Genomic DNA, 26,237 nt, shown 5'->3' with positions numbered 1-26,237 from the left:
TCAGCTTCTTCCGTGACCCGTCATCACTGCTGTTAGAAAGTGGTGCTAGGGCTCTGATAAGCCAGCTGTCTGACTGTTCTTAGTCGGAAAGGGTGGGCTCCTACAGGCCTTAAAGCCACTCCTGCAAGGGGTTAGAGGGAACTGACACAGTTTCCTGACTCTTAGGTAATCATTGTCTTAGTCCTACGCATGAACAGTATTTTGCATAGAATTTGCAGTGTTCCTAAAGGCTTTGCAGTCTCATTGGAAGTGGTTAAGCTGATATTTCGAAAGGGGCCTATGAAAGTGGGTGCCAGCTCTTATAGGGTGGCCACTGCTCACCTAGACCCTATCTGGTGGATGCAATGGACAGAAGGGGGTACCTGCAAACTGACACACTTCATGTTTGCCCTCTTACTCAAGTTACTTTATTTATAACACATGTATACATACCCCAGGCTGCAACCAGAGAACACAACACAGTTTCAGACAAATGGCTTAAACCATCTGTCTGCAGGGGAGGGGAAGAAGAGATGCTTTATTCACATTTTTTTAAAGTGATGCTATTGTTAGTATAATATGTAGTCAAATATAGAACTACTCCGCTAACAGCAGATTTAAGGGGTCTAAAAGTCTGACGGCTCACTTGCTCTTGCTTTAATAATTGCATATGGTGCTTCTTTCCAGGTGTAAATCAGGTCATGAAGCTAGGAGGGCAATAGGAAGAGTGTTGTGTCTGTGGTAGAGTAAATTGTCACAGGGAAAAAAGAAAGATAAAAGCAAACAACTCCAAGCCCCTTCTGAAGCTGGACTTACCAGGAAGCAAGCTTTGGAAAGTTGGTTTCCTACCTTAAGCTACAGTATGGTCCAGCTGGTTTCAGATACTAACAGATTGGGGAGGGAAGCAGAGTCCTGGCTCTGGTCTACACTAAAAACTTATGTTGGTATGGCTATGTTGCTCAGGGGTGTGGAAAATCCCTGTACCCGAGTGATGCAATTATACTGACTGAACTCCCCATGTAGGAGTTGTCAAGGTAGCTTCTTGGTAGCACATGAAAATAAGATCCAAACTTTTCCATGCTACTGAGAACTTCAGTCTCTTAGCCTGCAATGGAGCAATATCAATGGATTCTCAGTGCCTTGCAATGGTGTTTAGGCAGGTGGCTAATGCAAGTATCCCACATTAAACTTTAAATAGTTTTCCATGCCTTTCTAGCTTCCCTAAAAGGCTGGAGAGAGATAATTACTGGTGGCAATAAGTGCTTCAGGAAGCACATTTGCTGCATGGAACTGTTCACAATCCATTTGTGATAACTTGTATAATATGGAGTAGTAAGAAACTTGTCTTCACTTTGCTCCCTTACTAAAATAAGCAAGTGTCATACATCAGGGCAGCAAGGGGTTGATTCACAGGTCTTGGATGCTGCAACACCTGACTCCTAGCCACCCTGCCAACTAGTGGAATTCACAACCTCCAGTTAGGTGCCCAGACTCCCTCTACAATGCATAGAGAGAGGGAGGTGCCTAAGGGTGGGACCACGAGAGACACCAAAGTGAGCTAACAGTGAAGTGCAGTGGGGCTTAGGATCCAGAGCCACAAAGGAACATCGGTGCCTAAATCTGTGGTTTAGGTATTCAAGTCCCAGTGTTAGGCATGATTGTGAACCACAACACCCGCGTTTGACTACTGGCTAAAATACCTACATTTGCACTGTAAAAAGTGACCCTGGCATGTGCGTTTCTGCCTCACTCTGGGTTTTTGGATACCTGTCTTCAGCCTACACCCTGATGTGATCCTCAAACGAGGGGAAGATAGACATTCCCCTGCCTGCAGTGCCTGAGTTCAGAGTATGTCCGCTGGCTCTGGCCCTGGCCCCATTCAAAACCTGGCTGGAGGAGAAAGGGCCCCTCTTGTAACTCTCCTGGCAGGTGTCTGCACACTCACCTGAGATGGGGGCCCCTGGTGTAACTCCCCTCCTCTGCCTGATGTGGAGAAAGGATGTGAACTTGGGTCTCATGTTGCAGAAGGGTGCTCTAACCACTGAGCTATAGGATCCCTTGGTCTCTCCTGTTTAAGTATTTATCCACAGTGGAACGGCTTTCACAGGAGAGGCTGAGGGACCTCACGTCAGTGGCAAGAACACTCTCCTTAGGCTTTGAACAAGAACCTCCCTGCCCTATCAGGAGAGAGGTAGATTGAACCTAGGTCTCCCATGTGCCGGGGTGTACTCTGACCACTGGGCTAAAACGTAAGGTGGGCAACAGCACCACCACCACCTCTGGACAGATTCTGAAGGGGACCTGATCCAGTAGCCGGCCTCTGAGCATGACTACCAGCTCTGGCACTGTAGGTGAGATAGGCAGATGAACACCAATCTTACCCTGCTTCATGGATCACCAAGAGAGAGAGAGGTACAACAGCTGTGTATTACCTTGTCATTATCATGCGATTCATCCTCTTCAGGCAGGTCCAGGGAAAGCAATTTTGTCTTTAGCCTTTGCAAACCACACATTGGTGTTGTGGAAAAAGAAGAGCTGCGTAGCAGTTATGCTTTTGTTGCAGATTTCAGGACTGCTAACGGATTGCATACAGCTCAACACTACATTGATTTAAATGGGACACCATGAGAATGCAACTGGCACAGCATGACCAGTGGAGGAGCAGTAGTAATGAGAGAACAACCTTCCAGTGAATCATTCCTGTATCGTGGGTGTTGACTTTGTATACATCAATCTGCACATGTTTAGACAAGCTATTGGGGGTGGGGGAGGAGGGAGGTTGGTAATTACACAATCACACCACTACAATGGAACTCCTCCAGGAATGTATTTATTTACATTAAAACGCTATCATACAAAGTGAAAAAATGACATGTTAGAGGGGTAGGGGTGCCAAAGGCCACACCCCCTCCCCACACTGCCATTTTGTTCCTCTATAGTCAAATTGTGGATGTTCTGGTCCATATCCACTTGCAGGAAAACACCCCTTCCCTCCAGCTCTATGAATGTTTGATGATTACTGTTTACTTTCAACATAGCTGTTTCTGCCTCCAAAGAAAACTCTTGTCCAAAGGTTTTTTTCTTAATTTATTTATGTAACACAGTGTAGAAAGCTATCAATTCATAAGCAATGATTCTGTACAATCATCCTGCAGAAACATTTGTAGGATCCCCATTAATTTTCAACCAGCAGGCACTTTTTCCCCTGCGAAAGTGCTCACAATTAACAGGGATTCTTTTTAATTTTTAATTTTTATTAAAAGATCAAAAAGGTACATGGAAAAGAAAATAAGTTTACCTTCCAATGCCTAAGGTGTGCACATAAAACAGGCACAAAGAAACAAATGTGTATTCCCATGATTCCTACATCACTAATACAGCAGAAGCAACCATCTGTACAATAAAATGCAACTGCAGAAGAAAATAACTCATCTGGAATACTTTAAAAAAAGTAGTTTTACTTTAAAATGCCTACTGATCAGAAAAAAAAATCTCAGCAAAGAGAAGCAGCTAAGACACAGGAAGCATCCCCCATCAATTCTTTAAAGCATATTTCAAGAAGGACTTAATTTTTGCCACAAATCACAAGAATAATATACAGTTGGCTAAGGGGCCACATGATAAATAATTGGGAAAGAGAATCTATCCATGCACTAGTTAAATACAGCTAAACTCTTTACAGTACACAAAAAACATTCATTAATAATGTAGTGTAAAGACTGAAATGTAAAGAGAGAAAATACATTACTGATTTTTATTATTTCAAGTTCAGGCATCTACTTGTGTTACAGCACAGCTGTCAAAAGGCGGTAATGAGTAAATAATAAAACAGAGTGTTTTTGTTCTAGAATCGAACACCGATGGGCAGTGAAGCAATCATTTTGCTGTCCAACTCATGAGGCTGTTGTGGTGTTCTAGTTCTGCATCTGTTCAAAGAACTTGTAGGTTGGATTTTCATAGCCATTTTGTTGCATCTTGGAAAGGTGGCGTTCCTCTGGTGTCACTGCAGCATCCACCTAGAGTGGGGAGAAAACGGGCCATGGTCAGGTTTCCTCTGATCCACACAATGGCTCAAGTTTACTTATTCCTCCCTTTTATATTCTGAGCTCTTATCAGTGCATTTAAACACATATAGGAAAGCTTCAACCCCATAAGACAGACAAGCAAGCAAAGGGCTCACTCCTCAACCCTACCCGCACAGGAAAAGCCTAAGTAGGGAGGTAAGTCTTGGAGCTTGCCCTCGTCAACAGACTCTGGCCCTGATGGACCCAATTCTAGATGGGATGGTTCTCCAGTGAACAGACACCACAACACTAAGGTCTATTAGCGCTCAACAACCAGCTTAAAGAAAGAGGCTGACTCTCCTCTCAAAGATATCCAGGACCCAAATCATGAAGGGTGTTATGGCTCAACACCTGGAGTATTAACTAGAAGCTTCTCTGAAGAGTAACTTGCAGGCAGGTAAGCTCAGCCCTGCTCCTACTGCCTTGGCCTGAGGGAACCTCCCTCTTGCCCTAGACAGCAATGGCTTGCCTCTCTGCTGCTGTAAGCTGCAGGACAAGAACTAGTCATCAGAAGTGGTTACGTTTGCTTGAGAGAGAGACCAGCTTCTTTCTGCAGTGTGCTTACCACTACTGCTTGTCCCTGCTTCAAAGAATTTGCAACCTGACAGACAAAAATGGGGAAAAGGGAGACAGTTGGCATCCTGTTTTCCTACCTCCTTCATCTACTGGCTGTTTTCCAGATCGCAAATGCTTAGGTCACTCTTCCTGTGCTTGCAGAGAGCCTGGCACAGAGGGCGTGTAACTAGAATCTCAATAATACAAACCACCTTGGCAGAACAGTAGGAGGTGGCTTGTGCTAGACCCTATTAGACACTGTCTATAGTTGCCAATTGGGACCTTTCAAATTTGCTAGTAAAAATTAAGGATACTGATGAGGGCCCACCATCCCATAGCATTTAATGGGGAACACGTCCTCTTACTCCAGGGTTGAATTTGGTCCCCAATATCAGCGCTTTGTTTCTGACCTAGTTAAATATTTTCTACTTAACTAAAAGTGACTTAATTTCTTAGCAGATAGGAACAATGACAGCTCAGTGGTTGAAACTTCATTTCTGAGTAACCGCTGCTCCATATATTAGTTTCCTTCACTGAACATTACAGTAATGTGAAACTATACCACATTAGAGGTGGTGAGACCATTCTCTAAATGTTAAAAAATGTTAATGTGTGAACACATAACTGTTGTGTATTCAAAACCTACCATCGCCTGCCTATCTTCCTTAGCTCTGTTTTAATAGGTAATTAGGGGGACCCGCCCCCCCATAGCTATTCTATTTGCTATCCTTTACCTCTAGTGTTTGCCATCTTCCTTTAAAAAAAAACAACTACTTTGTCCGAAGACTTAAAAGCAGGAAGGGCACAGAGTATTCTAAACTACTCTAAAATATTAGCTATGAAAATTTTAATGTGAATTTCTGTATGTAATGACCTTTAGCAAAAATAACCTTTTATTTTTAGCATAAAATAACCTTTTGGATAATGAAAAATGTATTCTCTCAAGAAATCTTACGTAGCAGGCTAGTTTAGTCTAACCTTTTGATGAATAAGTAAAGGAGAAGTGCTTACAGAATTGTAGGTCTGGAAGAGACCTTGAGAGGTAATCTGGTCCAGTCCCTTGCACTCATGACAGGACTAAGTATTATACCATCCCTGACAGGTGTTTGTCTAACCTGCTCTTAAAATCCCCAATGATAGAGATTCTACGACCTCCCTAGGCAATTTATTCCAGTGCTTAGCCACCCTGACAGTTAGGAAGTTTTTTCCTAATGACCAACCTAAACCTCCCTTGTTGCAATTTAAGCCCATTGCTTCTTGTCCTATCCTCAGAGGTTAAAGAAAACAATTTTTCTCCCTCCTCCTTGCAACAATCTTCTATGTACTTAAAAATTATGCCTCCCCCAGTTTCTCTTCTCCAGACTAAACAAACCTGATGCCTGATTTTCTTGAAATATGATCTCCAACACTGGAAATATTTTAACGTGGGGAGGACAAGTCTGTCCCCCTTTAAAAGTTATGTTACCTGAAGCCTCAGAGGAAAATAAGGGATATGTTGTTCCACACTCAGGGAAAATGCAAGCTAATCTACCTATTTCTATGGCCTTGTCTGCATGGGTTGTGACTTAGATTAGCCCCTTGCATCTCACAGTATCTTACCATCAGAACCATTTCCTACCTCATGTTATCCCACTGACTAAAAAAGAAAAGTGTCACATGTAAAAATACATCAGGTGACTTGCTGCATCAAAATCAGCCCTATTTTAGCATCCATTCTAAAAATCTTCTCTCCCCACCTTTGTTCCAATTTCAACTGACTGTAAATCGCCTTTAAAAAAAAATCTGTATGCGTGAGAATAATCCTTTCCCTTCTCCGTCAAGCAAGATCACTAACTTTAAGGGTCGGACCCTGCTGCCACAGGCAGGTCGTTCCATAATTGGCTATAGCAGGGTTTCTTGCCCTCTCTTGTGGCCATTATTGGAAACAGGATATTAAATGGGATGGATCACTGGTCTGGTCTGACTTGGCACTTCCTATTGTCCCTATTCTGGAATGTAACTGGACCCTTCTCTTATTAAAATACTGTCATTAAAGGGTGCTAGGCTTTTTAAAGCTGAGCCTGCAATGAGCAATGTTGTTAGATGTAAAAATATACACAAACTGTCCTGGGACAAACCTGAAAAGTGTGTGTCTTGTGTCAAGCTGACACAGCACGTGGCTTTGTACAAACCAACTGCTGGCTAGAGAGGAGGCTCGCTCTTTTACATTCCCCTAGCTTTTGGGAGTAGGAACAAACCTTTCATTTTCCAAAGAAAAAAACATTTTTATAGTGCCAGAATATTACTGTTTCTTTCAGCTGGTGCAAGCAGCGGATGAGTGCTCAGCTTAGCTGTCAACAATTGTTCCAATTTATCAAGGGCAGGGGAGCCCTTGGGAACTTCACATCCTGTCTCCTCTTCAACCTCTGCCCTCAAATCCCCAAGAGACTTCTGGTACAATGACTTGCTCAGCAGCTAGCGTACCATCCTGCCCTTACATTTTAATGACTCTCCGTGCCTGCCAGTGTTCTTTCCTTTCTATCCTACCTCTCCTGGAGAGTCCTCATTACTATTTCCCACAGCGATAGCAGCCCTGGCATTAGCGGGGCTTGGTGGGAGATGGTGACAGTGCTGCAGGCTCTGCCCACAAGAGAGTCTCAGCAATTATCTCCAGACTAGTTGGCTGGCTCCTGCTGTTAAAATACCCTCTCTTCACAGGTTACCACTTGCCCTATACATGGCTATATTGCATCTAACACAATTCAGTGATTTAATACCTGGCCAGGACTATGTTCCACCATCAGGATTCTGTTCAACAACATTTTTAATTATAATGATGAAATATGCGTATTTTAGTACTGCCCAGTAGAGACAATCAGGCTAAAGTGTAAGATCTTCGGGGCAGAGGCCATCTTTTTGTTCCGCACTTATACAGTGCTTAGTGCAGTGGCAGTCCTAGGCCATGACTGGAGCCCTACACAGTAATGTAATACAAGTAATTAATAACAGTACCTGTAATTTCAAAGTTGAAGTGGGTATTTTACCCACAAAAGCTTATGCCCAAATAAATCGGTTTGTCTTTAAGGTGCCACTGGACTCCTCGTTGTTTTTGTGGATACAGACTAACACCGCTACCCCTCCGATACTTGGTGCTAAATGGCTAGTCCCATTGGCCTTGCCACTAGACTGGCCCTGGACGAAGAGAATCTGGGCTACAGGACTGGGCCATGGCTGTGCTGTACTCTTCCTTATTAAAGCTTTAGACAATACTGTACTGAACTCCACCTGTTCTTTTAGCTTTGAGCTCCCCGTGTGATTCCTTTGTTCAGAATCAGAGGGGAGGAGGAGCACACAGTACAATCTACCTGAGATGTGAGACAGGATGAGGTGAATACTCTCTGTTCTTTTTATTTATTTAATCAGATGCAGAAACAGATGAGACTAAAGAACGGATAAGAAACTGAAGAGATAAGCAGGAGCATTATAAACAATTGTATTGTAAGGGCAACAGCAATATGTGTGTCTATGAAAACATGGCAAAGTTGAATAGAACATTCCGTATTAAGGTAAAACCTACATCTGATAAGCTAATTTATAACACATTTCCCTATAGTCACCAAATCATGGAATCTATAGATAGCAAAGACTTATTAGGACATCTAGTTTCGCTCCTAGTCAGTTTTCACTACTGTAAATTTTCTTGTAATTTTCCCCCCAGTTTTGTTTTAGAAGTGTCAAGTGATAAGAATTCTTCTGCTTCTCTGGGGGTGATTATATCCCAGACTCTCTGATCTCACTGCCACTTTGCAGCCTCCATTTCCCTTCTCTGCTGCTCTCTTTACCTATTTTATGATGCTAAATATTTTTTCCTCCCTTCTCGATAGTTACACATTTCAGGTATTTGTAGACTTATGTCTCAGCTTAGTTTCTGCTCTGCCAATCTATACACATTTAACTCTTATGCTTTTCTTATCAGTCAACCCCATCAACCATAACCATTTTTTTGTTCTTCTCTTAGCAGTTTCCATATTGTCCAATCTGAGTCACTCAGAGCTGAACGCAGTATTCCAGGTATGGACATGCCAAAGCTCTAGAGAGCATAACAATGACAGCACTTTGTTGGATCATATTAAAGAAGTTCTGTATTAAAATCACAAATGAGTTTGATTCCCCAGAGTTTAAATTCCAGGGTATTACTAATTAAGAGGTCTCTTGGTTTTTGGTACTGTTTCTCTCCCTCTATGTGCGAAACTTGCAAGCTGCTAACTGTGTTAGTACATTCTAAGACAGAGTCTGTTCTCAAAGCAATTCACAGAGAGAGAGACTCAAAGCAATACTCTAACAACAGAAACAGCACCCAGAGACTCCCCGCCCTTTTGTTGTATTAACAATTGTGATTAAAATAGAGATAGAGGATGTATGTGGATGGATGCTTGGTGTGGATAATAACTGAATGATCAGGGAGGTGCCAGCCTAAGAATCCAGTGTCCATCGGCTGAAGAAGGCGTCAAGTGGAAATAACCAGAGGACCCCCCCACCCCGGAGGGCAGACTGGAATCCACCCAACAGCCTCAAGGATGGGAGAACCAAAGAACAAGATAACATCTTGGAGCCGTCAGGAATGTGCTATCTGCTGATTGATTCAGCAACAGCATGATGAAGCAATTCCCATAGACTGGCATAGGAAGAAATTCCTATAAAAATAGACTCTAAAAAGTGAGAACTTTGGGGTCTGATTCTGCAAACCAACTTCCAGGAGCATCAGATGAGCATCTGACAGGCCCTGCTCCCTCCTCATGTCCAGGCCACCTGGCCAGTGGCTTGGCATGAGCAACTCTAAGGCTGGTAACTATGATAACCTTGCAGAACCTGTGTGTGTGGGTGTGTATGTGTGTGTGTGTGTGTTTGTATGAATGAATGTGTGAATAAATATGAGATTGAATGGAATGTTATAGCTATAACTAACTGCTTACTATGATTCTTTCTGTATTCACAATAAATGTGGTATTTTGCCTTTTTCCCTTTAATAAGATCCTGCTGGTTTTTATTTTATTGGTACAACAACTTCTGTTTTCTGAGAAAGAATACTTCTTGGTATAAGCCTGGGCAGTATTTCACTACCATTTTTCTCCTTTACGTAAATAGCCTCTTCTTTTGTCTGTACAGCCCCTTTTGCTCTCACGTACAGATTTTCTATGCAGCTAATCCTCATGTGACTTCACGAGCTGGTTCTCAAGGAGTGTTTACTCTAACTTTAGAGCTGGAATAGCAGGCAATATTTCTTAGAGACCTCAAGTATATTGTAAGCAAAGATGTTTAGGGTTTGGGATTTTATTTTAAGGCGATGATGCACAATGTCTGTACCCCATTTTTAACTGTTTATGTTTGCAATCATTCGTATCAGTTAACAATTTGTCCCCCCCAGAATTGTTTGTGGTTGTCCTCCTCTCAACGAGGACAATTCACATGGAAAATTTTAACCATCAAAATTGAGCCAGTTTTAAAAATCTGTTTAAAAAAATATTGGAACACCTTTCAAATGGCCATAGTATTTCCTCCCCGCCCCCCAAATCACATTCGAGAACAAATATTAAGAATTTTATCCTCAGTAGAGGATTTTCAGAAAGCTAGGAGCATGTTGTAATGGAAACTGTTTTGTAAACTTACACCTATTCACATAAATTTAAATTGTCATAGTAGTTTCCGACACAAGGTAAACAGATGGGATCCAAAATTAGTTTGTCAAAATACATCTAATGTAGACCAGATGCAAAGCTATTTATATTTTAAATGTTATGCCTTTAGTGCACAACTTTGCCAGATAAATTAATCCTCTTTGGACTGGAATATCCTTACTTCAAAGATTACTGCCTACAGAGCTTTACATTTTTCAAAGTGCTGTAAAAACATTTACTAATTAATCCTCAGCATCCCTGGGAAATAGATAAGTATTATCCCAATTTTGCAGGTGAGAAACTAAGGCAGAGAGGTTAAGTGATTTGACTAAGGCCACAAACCAAGGACACAATCAAGAATCCTTGAGCCCATTCCCAAACAAACCACTAGACAGTACTGCCTTAATTTCTGTACTACTAATTGATTAGGTATTCATGCTAGATTCAAAAGTCCTCTGTATACGCTAGCTATTATTATTTACTCACCAGTCAGTTACACTGCCATTGAAATACTCTGCTCAGTTGTACGTAAGCTGCTACTGTATTTACAAGACTTAGGCTAAAATGTCTGATTTGATTTTTGTGAAATTCACACAGATCTAAGATTATCCTCTCCATTTTTATCCAAACCTACTTTTTTTTTTTTTTAATTAAAAGCTTAAGAGTTCCTACGGCACAGGACCAGTCAGTCACAATGGTCATCTGGTTAATTCTGTCTGGGCTATAAGAATACTAAATACATACGTCACAAAAATAAAACAGAGTCCCCAAAATTTTAAATTTCTTCTGCACTGAATAATGACCTGTGTGTGTTTAAGAATCATCCCTCCTATGTATCCTGTAGGGCCTGAAGTGTCACTCATACGAATTCAATTGCTGCCAAGACAAATGCAAGACAAATCCTAAAGAAAGTAGCAAAATTTAGTTTAATTTAAAACTGAAAATGTTTAGCTGGAGGTTTCTGGAAAGAAAAGATCTGAATCTCTTGAGGATTGCCTGATATGATGCACTAATGCAAAATGAATAGATATCTACAGTGAATGTTCTGGGTATCAATACCAAAAGAGGAGATTTTTTTTTTTTAAGTTCATTATGCTTTTTATTTATAGTGAAGTTCCATGAAATCACAGCAGGTGGTAGCCACAGTACTACTTTAAATGTACTGTGAGTATGTGATGGATTTACTGGGCACTTTGGGAGATGAAGCAGTTTTCATTCTGAGAAAAGATCTTGCAAGTTTTATAATCTGTAAGTTTCATATTAGCTGTAAATCACAGGCTGTTGGCTGGAAAGAATTAGTCCTGTTGGTAGAACAAAAAAGTAATACAGCATCTGTGTAGGGCAAATCTGCATTTGCTACTGTACACAGTAAAATCCACAAATCCTAGCTAACTGTTTAGTTAACCTTTTAGAAACCAATTAAAAAAAGTCCTTACATGTGAATTCCCAATGACAATAGTAATAACTCAGATTTTTGAACCCATACAATATTCTCTTTGCAGCTACTAAATTCTAAAGGGAAATTAATGTCCATGTTAAAGGTCATAGGTCATGGATAATTCCTGGACAGATTTTTGCAGTTTGAGATTTAATTAGATGGGGCATACCCTATGGATTGCTGTGCTCATATTTACTTGTTCAGATCATTCAGTTCCATCCTGCTGAATAATACTATTAGTTTAACAAGACAGCCACACTACTTTCAATCACTGGTTAATCAAGGAGCTCATTTTCTTAGCCCATTTGTAAACACATGGATTTACATGGTTGTTCACAGCACACTGCTGCCATGTCCATTCACGTAAGCGCAGCTTTGCTTGGTAACCTTTACTCACCTCCACTACACCATGATGGATGGATGTGTACTGTTTTTTCTTCAGCATCACCAAGGTAATGACAATGACTGTTGCTATGACGACACCTCCCACCATTAGTCCAATGATAGCACCTTTGTTTGAACCCACATCTTCAGCAAAGAATACCTAGGGAAAAAAAAAATAAAGCAGATAAGTAATGAAATCCCCTCTGCTATTTAGCTAAGTTGTACAGTCTTCTATGCAATTTACAAAAAGTCTAAGTGGACTTTGCAGAAATGTTATTTCATGACCCCAGTGTTCCAATCTCTTCAGCAGTGCAGCAACCAGGTCACTGAAGCACTAAGCTCTCTCTGTCATAGAAAAGGTACACGGGCAGTGTGGCAAGTTTTAATGGCTACTGTACCAGTACCAGTATCAGTTCTGTGGATCCATGGAGGACTTCTCTCCAAGGCTGTTAAGCCAGCACTGCCCATCAGTTTCAGAGGCACTTGAAATATGACTTGTAATTGCTGCTCAGCCTAGTTTAGGCGATGGCTATACAAACCCCAGGCTGATTGGTGAGGATTGAGGGAAAATATTGGAAAAATGTATATTTTTCTCTACCTTTGAGATGCTAAAAGATTAAATGTTTCATGAAATTACATATAGTCAAGATTGGGTTGGGTAAGCATGATGTGCTTGTCTGATATAAAGGCTTATTTTAGACCTACAGGATAACAATGAAGCCTCAATGTAACCAGCTGGGTTAAGGGGAGAAAGTTCAAGAAAGCAAGGTGATTTGTCTAGCAGCAAAGAGAGAGTTTAGCAAGTGGGAAAATAAACTTTCTATTTTAAGGTGCCTAGTAAGGCAAATCAAGCCTTTCCAGAGTGAAGAGAAAATAGTTATTTTTAATTTATTTTTATATAATTAAAATAACTACTGCCTGTCTGTTTCTCAATGATGAACATTCTTGTTTATCATCCGAGTAAGGTCTTGTAGACAAGCTACATATATAATATATATATGGATTAAATAGAGGAGAAATTATTTGCTCTTTCTTATATCTTCATTTACCCACCAGGGCAAGTTAAGAGCATAATATTTAGCTGATTTCCTGCTTCTTCCTCCTTTTCAAATTCTTGTCTAAGAATCAAAGAGCTGTATCACATTTTTTAAAGAAAACAGTCTTCTATGTAAAGGCATTAAAACATGCAAATTAAATATGCTGTTCCATTGTTGTCAACAAGAGATGTTTAAGCAATGTTAAAAATGCAATGCAACAGACATAAAATGTACAGAGTTTGCATAATTTGTTGTGCTGACAGTGTTAATGTCTCCTGACAATTTTACATGCATGTACACAAAAACATGCAAATATACTTATTTTAAATTTAGATAATTTCTGTTTACTTCATACAGGTTAGCAGAAGATGAAGGCCTGAAGGATTTTCAGTTATGAAAAACAATGTATGATCCTACTAGAACACAAATACCTATCAATAGAAAAATAACTGCAACTTCAGGTCAATTATTAATTGCAGCCCTGCATTATGTTTTACATATGCGTTCTAAGCATCTCAGTAAATATTCCAAAGGGATTTTCTCTTTAAAAATCTTCCAGATGAGAAAAAAAGAAATCTAAAAGCATGTCTACACCTGCTGCTTTCAAATTACACCTAATCAGGTGACAATCTCAGAGACGGAACTCAGAAATAACTCCAGTCAGGGGAAAGAGAAAATAATACTTAGGAATACTTACTGATTTAGAACAACATTAATGTGTCTTTCCAGTAAGAAGTCTGACTAAGATGGTAACACTGTGTATGGTAATAAGAAATTTGTCATGTATTTTCAGTCAGTCACAGTACATTTGAAACAATATGGGAATACTACCCCAGTATGTGCCTTCACTAAAATCTAAACTGATGTGATATATGAAGAGGATGACTTCCTAATTAATACTGAGTAATGGTTCTGGCTATCAGTAGATAACACAGGATAACACAATTTAAAATCAGGTGTTTTTAAAGAGATACAATATTCTCTTTACCAAATACAATACAATACAATTATTTTTTCCACTAGCAAGTAGAAGGAGCTGCAGCTCCTAATTGCTTGCACAGATACCTGCACGGTCACTTTTGGAGTTACTATAATTGACTGTGTGTGACACAGAGGCAATAAAATGAAACATTGAAATGCACTAGTGCCAGGTTTCCTCTTCCAAATAACCTTTCTCTGACTTATTTCATCATAATATTTAACCCTCCTGGGTGAGGTGTGGCAGAATTTCCCAAATTAGTGCTAATGCATTTTGGATTAGCTTGTCACCCTGGGAATTCTCAATTCTCAGCATCAAAGAGCTGAGTATCTTTTTACACAGTCATTACCTAGTTCAAATGCAAATTTGAGTCCCACTTTAATTTTTCAGAACTACTTAGGTTTAAGAATATATTTTAAAAAGAAACCTTCCAAGTTTATCATTAGGATTTTAGAAATCTAAGATCTGAAATTCCACCATGTATTATTCCTTCGCAAAAGAGGAAGCAAGAAGACAGATTTAACAATTTGCTTGTAAATTGCAACATTGCTGCGAGAATCTTCCACTACATTACTCCTAATGGTCCTGCTCAAAATGGTCCTGATTCCTGGAGTCAGGGGGAATCTTTCTCAACAGGCTTTGGATCTGTCCCTGTTAGAAGACGTGTTCTCTCATTTGGATATCCTTGTATTCATAAGAGTCACAATGCACTGTTAAGGCAGGGTCTTTCTCCCGCCTACCTCACAGTGTAATTTATTGCTCACTGTACAAAAATATCAAACAAAATAAAGATATAAGTAACTACAGTTGCAAATTAAATCTAGTGGAGAATCTTCTCCTTTGAAAGTGAGTGAGTCAGGGAAGGGGAGGAGCTGGCAGACCCTTTATAACCTAACAGTGGTTAGAGTACTCACAAGTGATGTGAGAGACCCAGATTCAATTACTTCCTCTGCCTGATATGGAGAAGGGATTTGAACTTGGGTCTCCCACCTCTCAGATGCCCCACACTAGCAGAAAAGGGGTTAAAAGCAGACTTAGGGTGGCTGTATAGGAGCAGGCAATCAGGGCCGGGCCAGCCCATATAAGAAGGGCTGCAGAACAAAGCAGGATCAGTCACTCCCAGGAGCTTGAGATGGGAGGAGAACTGGCTGTAGGTGGAGGGCAGCAAGTACCCTGGGCAGAGCCGTGCTGCAGGCAGAGATTTAGGGAGCTAAAGGCAGCTCTTGGCAGACTGCAGGGATCTGCAGCCTGAGGCCATGATGCAAGGGCAAAGAGGCTGCAGTTTGCCACTGAAGGGAGTGGCTGGACAGTAGATTGCAGGTTCCTCTGGAAGCGGGGAAACGTAGAATGTGGCACATCTGGAAGGTAATGTCACTGCAGAGGACGCTGTGGTCCTGGGAGTGACATAGGTCCCGGAACAGAGGTGACAGTGGGCGAGACACCACCAGAAGAGGGTGCAGAACTAATTCCCAAGACTGCCAGCAGGAGGTGCCGCAGTGGTGAGTCGCACCCCATCATAGTGCCCTAACCACTGAGCTAGAGAGCCAGTCTTACTTTTGCTCAACGAATATTTAATTATTTATAGACTATGCAACAGCTCCCATAGAAGAGTTTGAGAGACACCCACACCACACTGTCTCACAGCCCAGTGGTAGGGGCATACACCAGAGAGGTAAGAGACCTGAAAACTGAACCCAGGTCTACCATATGTTGGCTGAGTGCCCTAACCACGGGGCTAAAGGTTACAAGGGGACCGACGCCACTGCTGCTGCCTCTCTCTGATGCTCAATTTCTTGCAAAAATGGCTTAGTTGACCAACCCTGGGAGTGGAGACAGTTGCTGAACTCCATTTTGGAGGGAGGCACCCAACTCCCTTTGAGGAAGAGCTTAGGCCACACCCCTTTCCTTGGCATTTCCTGTTAGCTGGCCTAGATGACTCCCAGCTGAAGTGTCTGCGCTGCAATTAAATAGCCCCTTAGGCGGAGTCAGCTGGCCTGAGCCAGCCATGGGTTTTTACTTGCTGTGCAGACATACCCAGAGTCTGGCAGCTAAACACAACATTGAACTGATAGAACATAGTTTAAGGAACCATTCAAGGTGAATGGTCCCCTTCACCATGAATGATCCCTTAGAGCAGTGTTTCTCAACAACCGGTCCTTGAGATCTCCCTGACACTGTTTAGGAAGTCAGCAAGCCAGTTCCTGGTATCAAAAAGGTTGAGAAACGCTGCCTTAGACACCTTTCCCAGCCCGGATGAAGAGAGCTGTGTCACTTGAAACCTTGTCTCTCTCACCAATAGAAGCTGGTCTAGTAAATGCTATTACTTCACCCACCTTGTATCTCTCATATCTTGGGACAACACTGTATTTTTTTTTTACTCGTGTCTAACGATGTTCCCAGTTCAATGTTTTCTTTCTTACTTTTTTGGATCACGGGCATTGAGCGTACGTGGTACAGGCATAAATGACCATACAGGTTGGTGACTGATTCACAAATATGGTGTGTGTTTTCCTCTCATACTAGTCTTACACTGGTGTAAGTTTACTGACTCCGATGGAATTACTCCCAATTTATACTCATCTAAGAGGGAGCAGAATCAGACAGTGTGTGTGAAAATTATGTGTAGATTTTTTTTTCCAACCACGCAATTAAAAAAATGTGGGCCATAATGTCCCTGTAGGTAAGGACGTTATTAGCCACAGTGATTCAAAACAAATTTAAAGCTTTAGATGTTCACTCACCAATTTTTGATGATGCACTTCGTATCCTGAATCATGTCTGAACTCTGCATCCATCTTTACTTCAGAGATCTCTTCTGTTTTAACATTGGTCAATCCAGAACCTGCATTGACCACAATGAAATAATTTATTAAACCACCACTTAAATAATTAGCTAGCAAAAGTTGACAGCAAAAGGCAATGGTGTCACTCACATAAATGAAGTGTAATGTAATGTGAAAATTGAGCTGGAGAAGCAATGAAGTGTATCCAATTTTGCATTCCCACTGACAATGAGCCAGTAAACTTCCTCCTCTATGTAAGTGTTTCTCAATCCACTACAGCTGTGGTGGTGAATGCACCAAAGATTTGCAGTATGAAACACTGAGAATCAAGTAGTGAGGATGTAAGGTAGTGGTCTCATGAAGTGGCCCACAGGATGGAAGAGTTGAGATGCTTTGACATTAAGGAATATTGATATTAAGGCTGAACTTTTCCTATTTAACTCCCACTGTTGTGAATTGCATCTTACTTTGCTTTCTGTGAGTTTGTACCTTATTTTAAGTATGTTTTAAAAATTATGGCGAGGCAGTAGACTTTCCATAGTTGAGGCTGAAACCAGCTTTCAATATAAAGCACTACTTTAGCACAACTTTACACTTGGGCTCGGAAAATTGATTTGGGACACTTACTCTGAAGGTAAATGATGATGTTTCTATGAAGTTTACAGAACTCTGTTTCTGTAGTGCAAGTCATTACAAATTATCCTGATTTCAAATTTTGACTGTTGTAACCTCTGGGTATTTCTATAGCTGAGTTTAAAAAAAAAAAAAAAGCTCAAGTGATCTGAATTTAGCGGCACAAAACAAGGATTCTAGTCCAAGGCATGTCTAGTCTAGGCATGTGTTGTTCATTAGAAACTATCCCCTCTCCATGGTTACTATGGTAAGAACATAGGAACTGCCGTACGGGATCAGCCTCATGTTACCTAGTCCAGTAACCAGTGAGCCCCTCCCCCTCTTGGTCTCCATCCTAATCCTTGAGAGTTAAGTGATTGTTTTAAACCTGAAGAAGGTTTTACATCTCTTCCAAATTTCTTCTTTTATAACCACTCTGGATAGTCTTGTTATCTGCGTAATCCCTCTTTGAACCTTGCTAAATTCTTAGCCTCGGTGACATCCTGTGGCAATTAGTTGCACAGTCTGATTAGTTGCACTAATGTTGAGTGAAAGTATTTATTTTCATCTGTTGTGAATTTGCCACCTTTCAGTTTCATTGAATGTCCTCTTGTCCTTTGTGTTATGAGACAAGCAGAACAGAAGCTCCCAAACTACCTGTAGACTATACAAATGATCCCATTTTAAGGGTGATTTTGATCCCTTTTATAACACACCATTAAAAAAAAAATTCACTTTCAGGACACTCTTCAAGGCATTTAGACTGTTTTCTGGCATGTTTGATTTATTAAGTTAACTACTTATTGATGTTAAAATGCTTAACATTTTTTTTAAAGAGAGCAAGGTGTCTGCTTTTTAACAAGATCACATTACACCATTAAATTTAAAACAGTGAATTTTGACATTTTCTCATTGCAAGAGGCAATTTCTAAGGGCAAGAACAGTAAAATGTTTAGGGAATTGCAATTTGAAAACTACACTTCATGCTTTGGTCAAGGAAACTGAGGGAGGTTAAATAAATAAAAAAGGTGACAAAATATTTTCTTTCTAGCTCCAAACCAGACTAATACTAATTTTCCAAGTGAAAGGAAACTCCTGGATCTGGTTAAGTGACACTCTCTCCTGCATGCCCCACAAAATACACACTTGGCTTTTCTTATCAAGCATACAGAAATATAAATTACATCACAAAACAACCTTAACTCTAATACAAAATAAATGCTGTCCTTTCATTAGCAAGTACAAAATAAAAAACACAATACAAAACCTGTTTGAAAAAAATACACTAAAACATTAGTGACAAATGGCTTCAGTGCAAGTTCAAAAGGAAAAATTATTTACTATAAATTACATACATTTATGCAGCAATTCTACGTATTTTAATTTAAAAATCTTACTGTTAACTGATAACATTTCCCCTCTAACATTATCCCGTAACAGAAAATATTTTGATACTAGAGGAAAGATAGATAAAAATAAAACTTCCATGAGTGAAATTTTAGATTGTGTTTTCATGAAATGTTTTTCTTTATACTTGATAAGAATAATGTTTTCTTCTTATATGTGCAACTGAAAACATGAAACTTAAACATGTTTTGCCTTGCTTTTAAGTATTTAGATTTATTAAATGAGGTGATATGTAACTATCTTGCTGTTTAGCAGCCTTATTTTTTTAAATGTATTTCTTTAGACTGTTTTAAAATACAAATTTGCCCTATTATCTTAAAAGAGAAAAACCAATTGAAATTTTAAAATTTCATATTAAATTACTTGAGAGAGTAAAACAGCTGCTGTGGGGATTGTTCCTGTCTCAAATAAATTAACATACATGTTTCTGTAAATACGTGTTTGAGGCCTTTTAAAAAGAGAGAGAATGAATTCCGCTGGGTAACTACCCAGTTGTAGATCATTTACTTCATAGTTTGTAATTGCTTCATTTACTGGTTAAACAGCTGTGCAGGACTCAGTGGTTTTCGTTTGCAGGGTTCCTCACCAATCTTCATTCCTGTGTAGATCCACAGGACAGGGTGCCCCTGAAATATCAGACTGAGCGTCAGGGGGGACTTGCCCCCGGACTACAGCAGCACTGATGACAGAGATTCAGGACCCTGTTTCCCAGATTGCTCTGGCAGAGATAGAACTGGCTAGTAACACTACCAGAACCAGAGACCTACGCTGCAGCTTATGCCGGCGTCATTGATGTTGCTCAGCGGAGTGAATAAACCACCCCTCTGAGCAACCGAGGTTATGCCAGCATAAACTGTTGTGTGCACAGCACTATGTCGGCAGGAGGCTTCTGCTGTTCGGGGAGGTGCGTGGTGGTGGTTGTTTTTTTTTCTGCTGACGAGTGTGTCTTCACCAGACATGCTGTACTGATACAGCTGTGCCGCTGCAGCTCTGTACATATAGACATACCCAAAGGCTTTGGTTTTACTCTGGTTGGTTGTGTTTAGAGTGTAGCAGGAAGGGAAGCATCAAAGGCAGGGAGGACCCTTCTGACTCTCCACACTCCTACTCAAGGGAAGACTGAGCCTTTTAGGATTTCTGGGAAACTGAACAGTGTATCTCAGCAGATAGCAGAAATCCAGGAGGCTGAAGAGAGTCAGTCAGGCTACCATGTAGGGTTGCCAACCCTCCAGGATTGTCCTGGAGTCTCCTGGAATGAAACATTATGTTGTGTGATGAAACCTCCAGGAATACATCCAACTAAATTGGCAACCCTACCACCAAGAGCCAGCCTAACTGCACACTGAAATCCCAACCAGAGCAATGTAAGGATGATCTTCCCCTCCTTAGGGTGGCTACTTTGTAAGAATACCTGTATTCATTTATATTGCTATTTTGTTTGCCTCTGACTCCACCCATCTGAACTTGCTATTTGCCTAAGGAGGTGCTGGGAGGGAACACAAGGCGGTTTGTACTGGCTCTATATTTGGGACCGATAGAATTTATGTAGTTTTGTTTTTTGTCCTGATCTCTTTTTCTATTGTCCCCTATCCTGCGTTCCCCAGTTACTGTTTTAGTACTCTGGGAAATGTGATAGCTATTTCTTTTTGTGTGTGCTTTGACTGACATTCCCTCTAACAGATGATGTGTTATATATTTTTCCAAGGGAAAATCTGCATGGAGAGGGAGCTATGACCTAGTGGTCTGATTACGTGACTGGGAAGCAGGTGACTGTAGCTCTGACTCCACACACTGCAACTGATTTGCTGCATGACCTTGGGCAAGGCATTTAAGCTTTCTGTGCCTTGTTTTCCTCAGCCGTAAAATGAGGGCGATGTACGTCTGTAAAGATGCATGAGAGATCTCTGGGTGAAAACTGCTGTGTAACTGCAGGGGATTAATAATTTTGCAGACACTCCTTAGGAGTTGATAAGATCTATGTTTTGTTAACTCTTCTTACTCCATGTATTGCTGCAGGGCTCTCTATGAGAACCATAGTGAGCAAATTCAAAGAAGATTTTTTAAAATCTCCCTGAAACGCAGTATAAAATCCTTCATTTTAAAACTTGCTTTTAAATTAATGTAAAAAACCCAAAATGAATCAAATTTGGCAGGTCTCTCCCTGGCATGAGTCGATGCAGCTGTTGTGCAAATGCATTGTAAATCCTCATGGAAATTATTTTTAAAAATACCCCTGTGCATGCATAGAAATAACTAGGATGTTATTTATAAACTAATGATTTGAAAATTTCCTATTTGGAAAAAAATCTGCAAATGATTTTTGGATTCAGAAGTATAAAAAGTGTCTGAAAATATATAGAAGATCACAGTTTCAGCCAACTTCAGGAAATAGATTTCTAAACTTTTTTTTAAAAAAACTGCTTTGCTCCCAAACCAAGAATTTATTTGCCAGGTTTCATCAGAGAAAAAGTCTTATGGCCAAGTAAAAGTAACTCCGCTCCCCCCCACCCCAACACTTTATAAAGAAGGAAGAAATAGTAAAATACAAAACAGAGCCACATGATGAGTTGTTGCTGGGGTATCCTTTTTCTTTTTGCTTTGGTTAAAACAACTGAATTAAATTAATTTCACTAAAAGAGAAGAGCGATTATTCATGGTATTAAAATCATCAGTAATTCACTTGTGTACTGTCTGCCCACACCTCCGATAGAACGTCACAGATGTTTTAATAATACTGCAACATAAACAGTCTTTTAGGGAGTCTTTACATATATTGGCTAGTACTTCCTAAGCCTGCTATAATATAACAGAAGCAAGGAGGACAGGTTACTGAATTTGCTACAGCAGTAGGGGGACAGGATGAAAGGAGGAAATAGAAAAGGTTTTATGAGCACAGTCCCCACAAAATGATTAGATAAATATTTAAACAACAGCCAGACAGCTATGTTGGGAAAATCCTAAAAGGCCAAGTAATTTGAAAACCAGTGTTTTCACATTCAATACTACTTCAATAAGAGTAGGAAGAAGTGATGCCATAATATCTGTGCACCCTGGCCCATAAAGACCCATTGTCAGACGGTGGCATCTGGATTTAGCAAGAGTGAGGACAAAGAAGAATCTGACCTAATAGGAAGGCAACACTAGCATTTTTATTTGTATGGAGTGTTGGAAATTCTGTCAGTATTGAATAATAGCTAGTTTTCTAATTTTGCCTTCACTTTCCTAGACCAGGGCTGCCAAGTTAATATGGAGTTACTGAGATGTAATGGGCTCATTTGTGTATTTTCATGGTGCTATTATCCATAAAAATTTACTGGGGCACAGGCACTAAGAATTCAGCTGTAAGAAATTAAACAATGCACAAGTGACCTCTGGAAAGAAAACATATTATTAAATCAGCACTTACAGTGCAGCTATCAGCTAAGAGGTGTTACTCTTTTCATTACAAATCCTTTCTATAAGAGGGGTTTTCAAAGCTTGGCAATACATTTTGTTCTGGGCTATACTATACACTATAAAGTTCTCATTGTATGGAAGAGTTTTTTGTAAGGTAATAAATACACAATTATTTATAAAATTAGAATTGAAAAGAAAATACAGCTCATGGCTGACTGCTCAGCATATGAGGTTTTGGATACCTCCATACCTTTTTTACCTTCCCACTGACCTCTTTATTCTCTTAGCTTACTTCCTTTTGGGGGGAGGGGGGGAGAGTGAATGTATTTAGGCACAATTCTACCTCTGTTCCATCTTTTGTGAATGACATATAGGAAGCAGAGTGAGCTGAAGCATTAGGCTTCATTTCAAAAGTCTGTCCTGCAGGTGCTGCATCTACATTAGGAAAAGTTGGTCATATGCAACAGCACTGGCTACAGGCAATTGCTCAGAGAAACCTTCTCTGCCCCCCCACATTTTTGTTTTTTTAATTTTAAACTATGTTGGGGGTTTTCAGAGTCTGTTGTATTCAAGAGCAAGCCCTCTCTACATGACTGTTTCTGCTCTTGCTAGCAATAGTGGAGCTGCATAGGTGAATGATGCAATTGATTTTTCCGAGTGAAGGCCCTGGAGACTTGGTGCCATTTTCCTCAGAAGCCTCACCACTCTATGGACCTCACAACTCTTCACATTTTCTGACATGATTGCTCAGGGGATTGATAATTACTAGGCAACTAGACTCCATATGAAACTGTTGCTACACCTGATAAGACTGCAAGCAGCTGGGCTAAGAATCATTCTGATGGACCGAGGCTGCATTATTTCTCATGGTGGTGATCTGATTTAGGTGTGATCTCAAGAAGATCCTACTGTTTGCACAGAAATAAGGTGGTGGTTGTGAGAACTTCCTACAGTAACTCCCCACTTAACGTCCCCTCGCTTAACGTTGTTTCGATCTTACATCCCTGCTCCATTACAGAACATGCTCCGTTTAAACTTGTGCAATGCTCCACTATAATGTTGTTTGGCTGCCTGCTTTGTCCACAGCTGACAGCCCCCTATCAGCTCCCCTACACCCACCCCCGCAGGGCCTTCCCCCTGCTCCCTCCTGCCCACAGCAATCAGCTGGCTTGCAGCATTCAGGAGGCAGGGGGAGCCTGCACGCCATGTCCTTGCTCCTCCCCCCACCCTCCTGAACTCCGCAAGACAGCTGATTGCCATGGGGGAGGAGCGAGGACGCAGCCTGCGGAGCAAAGGGGAGAGGGGGGAGAAGAGGTGGGTTAAGGGTGGGGTCTTGGGGGAAGGGGTGGAGTGGGTAGGCCAAGAGTTGAGCCCCCCACCCCTGGTGCTTGCAGAGTAGGGGAAGCTGCCGCTGTGCAAGGTGCTTCTCCTAGCCTACGGCACCTTCAGCCTCCTTGCCTACCTCATTGTCTCCACTGCCAGTTCACTGTGCGGGGTAAGGAGGGGCACCTCACAACTATAATACTGTACTGTATGTACAGTATGTTTGTAAACACACAGCACCTGCACACTACCCCCCCACCAAGCTTCACACTCAGCAATGATGACTGTAATATTAAATGGTTTCTTTAAAATTGTTTAAAACTTATACCTTTATTAAATTGCTTGTTTAAAATGTATATAATGCCTTTTGTCTGGCAAAAAAAAATTTCCCTGAAACTTAACCCCCGCATTTACATTAATTCTTATGGGGGAAATTGGATTCGCTTAACATAGTTTCACTTAAAGTCGCATTTTTCCGGAACATAACTACAACCTTAAGTGAGTTGTTACTGTACTTGCCAATATATCAGCTTTTTTTTTTTTTTTAAGTGTACATGTGGAGGCATTAAACATCTGTTTGGGTTTTTTTTAAAAGGTTCTGAGCACCCACTGGCAAGTCAAACAAGTTAGCTCATGGCAATATATTTGAGTCAAGATGTTCATTTGTTTCCAAGACCACAAGGAAAGCCTGATTATGGATGACAGACATTGATATTTTCACCCTGCAGAAGCAGAAACTGAAGAGTCAAAATGGCGACATGAGGACCCTTTAAAGGGAAACCAGTTTGGAATCACTACCACTTTTAAAAAATTGTTTAAAGCAAGGTCAGGTATTTCACCTGCCTTTGAGTCCCTCTGCTAATATTTGTGGTTCTACAAACACACCCTCCTATTTCACAATGTTTTTCTCTCCTCTACTATGTATGAAAGAACACTTGAAAGCTGACCTCTATACAAAAAATTCAGTGAAACCAACTATATAAAAGAAAAATATTGTTTCCTTTTTTCAGTTATAATACATTGGTTTTACTTGTAATAAGTGGTTAAAAATTCAGACAGAAGGGTAGTTTTTAAGTTTACAGCATTCCTTTTGCATTTAATACTTTGAGTTTGATTAATTATCTACTTTAGTTGGAATTCTGGAAAGTGACTAGTGTACGAGCTCTGAATGCTTCAGAAGTATTTTAAAATTACCTAAATTATAACTTCAATGTGTGACAGAAAATCAGGTGGGTATTTGTTGCTAGACACTCACACTTTGGGCAGACTGGCAGAAAGTTTCACTATGGTGTTTGCCCTGTCTTGATCAGGTTTTAAGAATTCAGTGTGTCGACTGATAATATGCAGTAGCTCCATTTACTATGACTCCTTTTGTTGCTGAGATCAGAGCCTAAGTGAATGTTACTTAATTAAAAACCTGGCAAATAAGGTTGTTTGAGCCTAATGAATAATTGTTTGACTCAACCTAACATCAGATGGGCATTAGCAATGCCCTCAAGACTTCCTCATGTAAGTCAACACAGAGACCTCTGAGTTTCGTGAAAGCCTTCTCTCTTACTTGTTGTGCAGAGACAGGGTGGTGAAGGATACTATGTTGTCTCTTATGTATATAGTATATTATGATATGTTGTACAAGGCATCTTGGAATGCTGAACTTGAAGCAGAGAGTAAATCCAATCTAGCTAAGGATGCATAAATATTTCCATTATAATCCTCTATTTTCAGTAATTACTTGTATAAAGCTTTTCCTTGTAGCCTAAAATGGATTTTTTTTTATTACAGCACCCATCTGAGTTAGGAAAGCATTATCGCTGTTTTACAGACAGGGAAGTGAGGCAAAAGGTAAATTAAGCGACTCACCCAAGGTCATATAGGAAACTTGTAGATGAATGTCAGGTCTCCTGAGTCCAAGTCAACACTCTACCTACTAGATCACCCTATTAACTTGATCGTTTCCTGACGTGAGCACTTTACCACACAAACGCAAAGGGAACTTGACAGTTTTATTTAATGGAATCTGCTAACGTTTTAAAAAAAGTTAATAGGCTAAAAATCCATTAGGCTTTTCTGAAGACAAAAAATATCTGGAAGTATAAATGTTAAGAAGCTTTTCCAGGTAATGTAAAAGGGATATGCTATTTTCAATTAGTGCAAAAATTAACACAAGGTAGCCACTTTCCCCATCTTCTTCTAACTGAACCACAGAAGTTGGTTTATTCCAACAAACTCAGGGTGCAGGCACAGACATTAGTTCCAGCATTAGATTTTAGTTGACCTGCCAGAGTAATTGTGCTCATTTATTGATAAGATGGTCAGTTTGCACTTACATGGGATGGCGATGTTCACAAGGGTAAGATTCACTCAAGGGGACTCTAGGAAAGCAGGGCACTGAGGCAAAGGGTAAATTAAGTGACTACAACAGGACCTCCCCAGCACTCAAACTCTATGTTAAAGGCTTAAGTGTTGGAGAGGCTGTTGCACAATGCTGCATTTGCACTTGAGTGAATGTCACTTAAAACTCAAGCAGTGAAGAGTTAAAGAAACACTCAGTGTAACTTATGAGCAGAAAAACTGCCCTCTTTCACTTTTGGAAATTTGAAGCTATAAAAAAAAAATCACCTTTCAA

At 40.4% G+C, this 26,237-nt stretch overlaps 1 protein-coding gene across 4 annotated transcripts in view; it reads right to left on the bottom strand.

Annotated features, from left to right (window-relative positions):
* Positions 1-2,793: 2,793 nt before the first annotated feature.
* Positions 2,794-26,237, bottom strand: part of APP (amyloid beta precursor protein) — a 295,623-nt gene continuing 272,179 nt past the window's right edge. For all 4 annotated transcript variants that reach the window (XM_084634832.1, XM_084634833.1, XM_084634834.1 and 1 more), the window contains 3 exons: positions 16,832-16,932; positions 12,088-12,234; positions 2,794-3,995 (listed from right to left, as the gene is read on the bottom strand). In XM_084634832.1, coding sequence (XP_084490958.1) covers positions 3,894-3,995; positions 12,088-12,234; positions 16,832-16,932 — 350 coding nt within the window. In that variant the 3' untranslated portion in view covers positions 2,794-3,893. The remainder of the gene's footprint in view (positions 3,996-12,087; positions 12,235-16,831; positions 16,933-26,237) is intronic.

This window comes from Lepidochelys olivacea (assembly GCF_965140295.1).
Source record: "Lepidochelys olivacea isolate rLepOli2 genome assembly, chromosome: 1".
In the NCBI taxonomy this organism is placed as follows: domain Eukaryota; kingdom Metazoa; phylum Chordata; order Testudines; family Cheloniidae; genus Lepidochelys; species Lepidochelys olivacea.
Note: the sequence above shows the minus strand (reverse complement) of the source record. Positions and strands in the feature narration are given on the sequence as shown.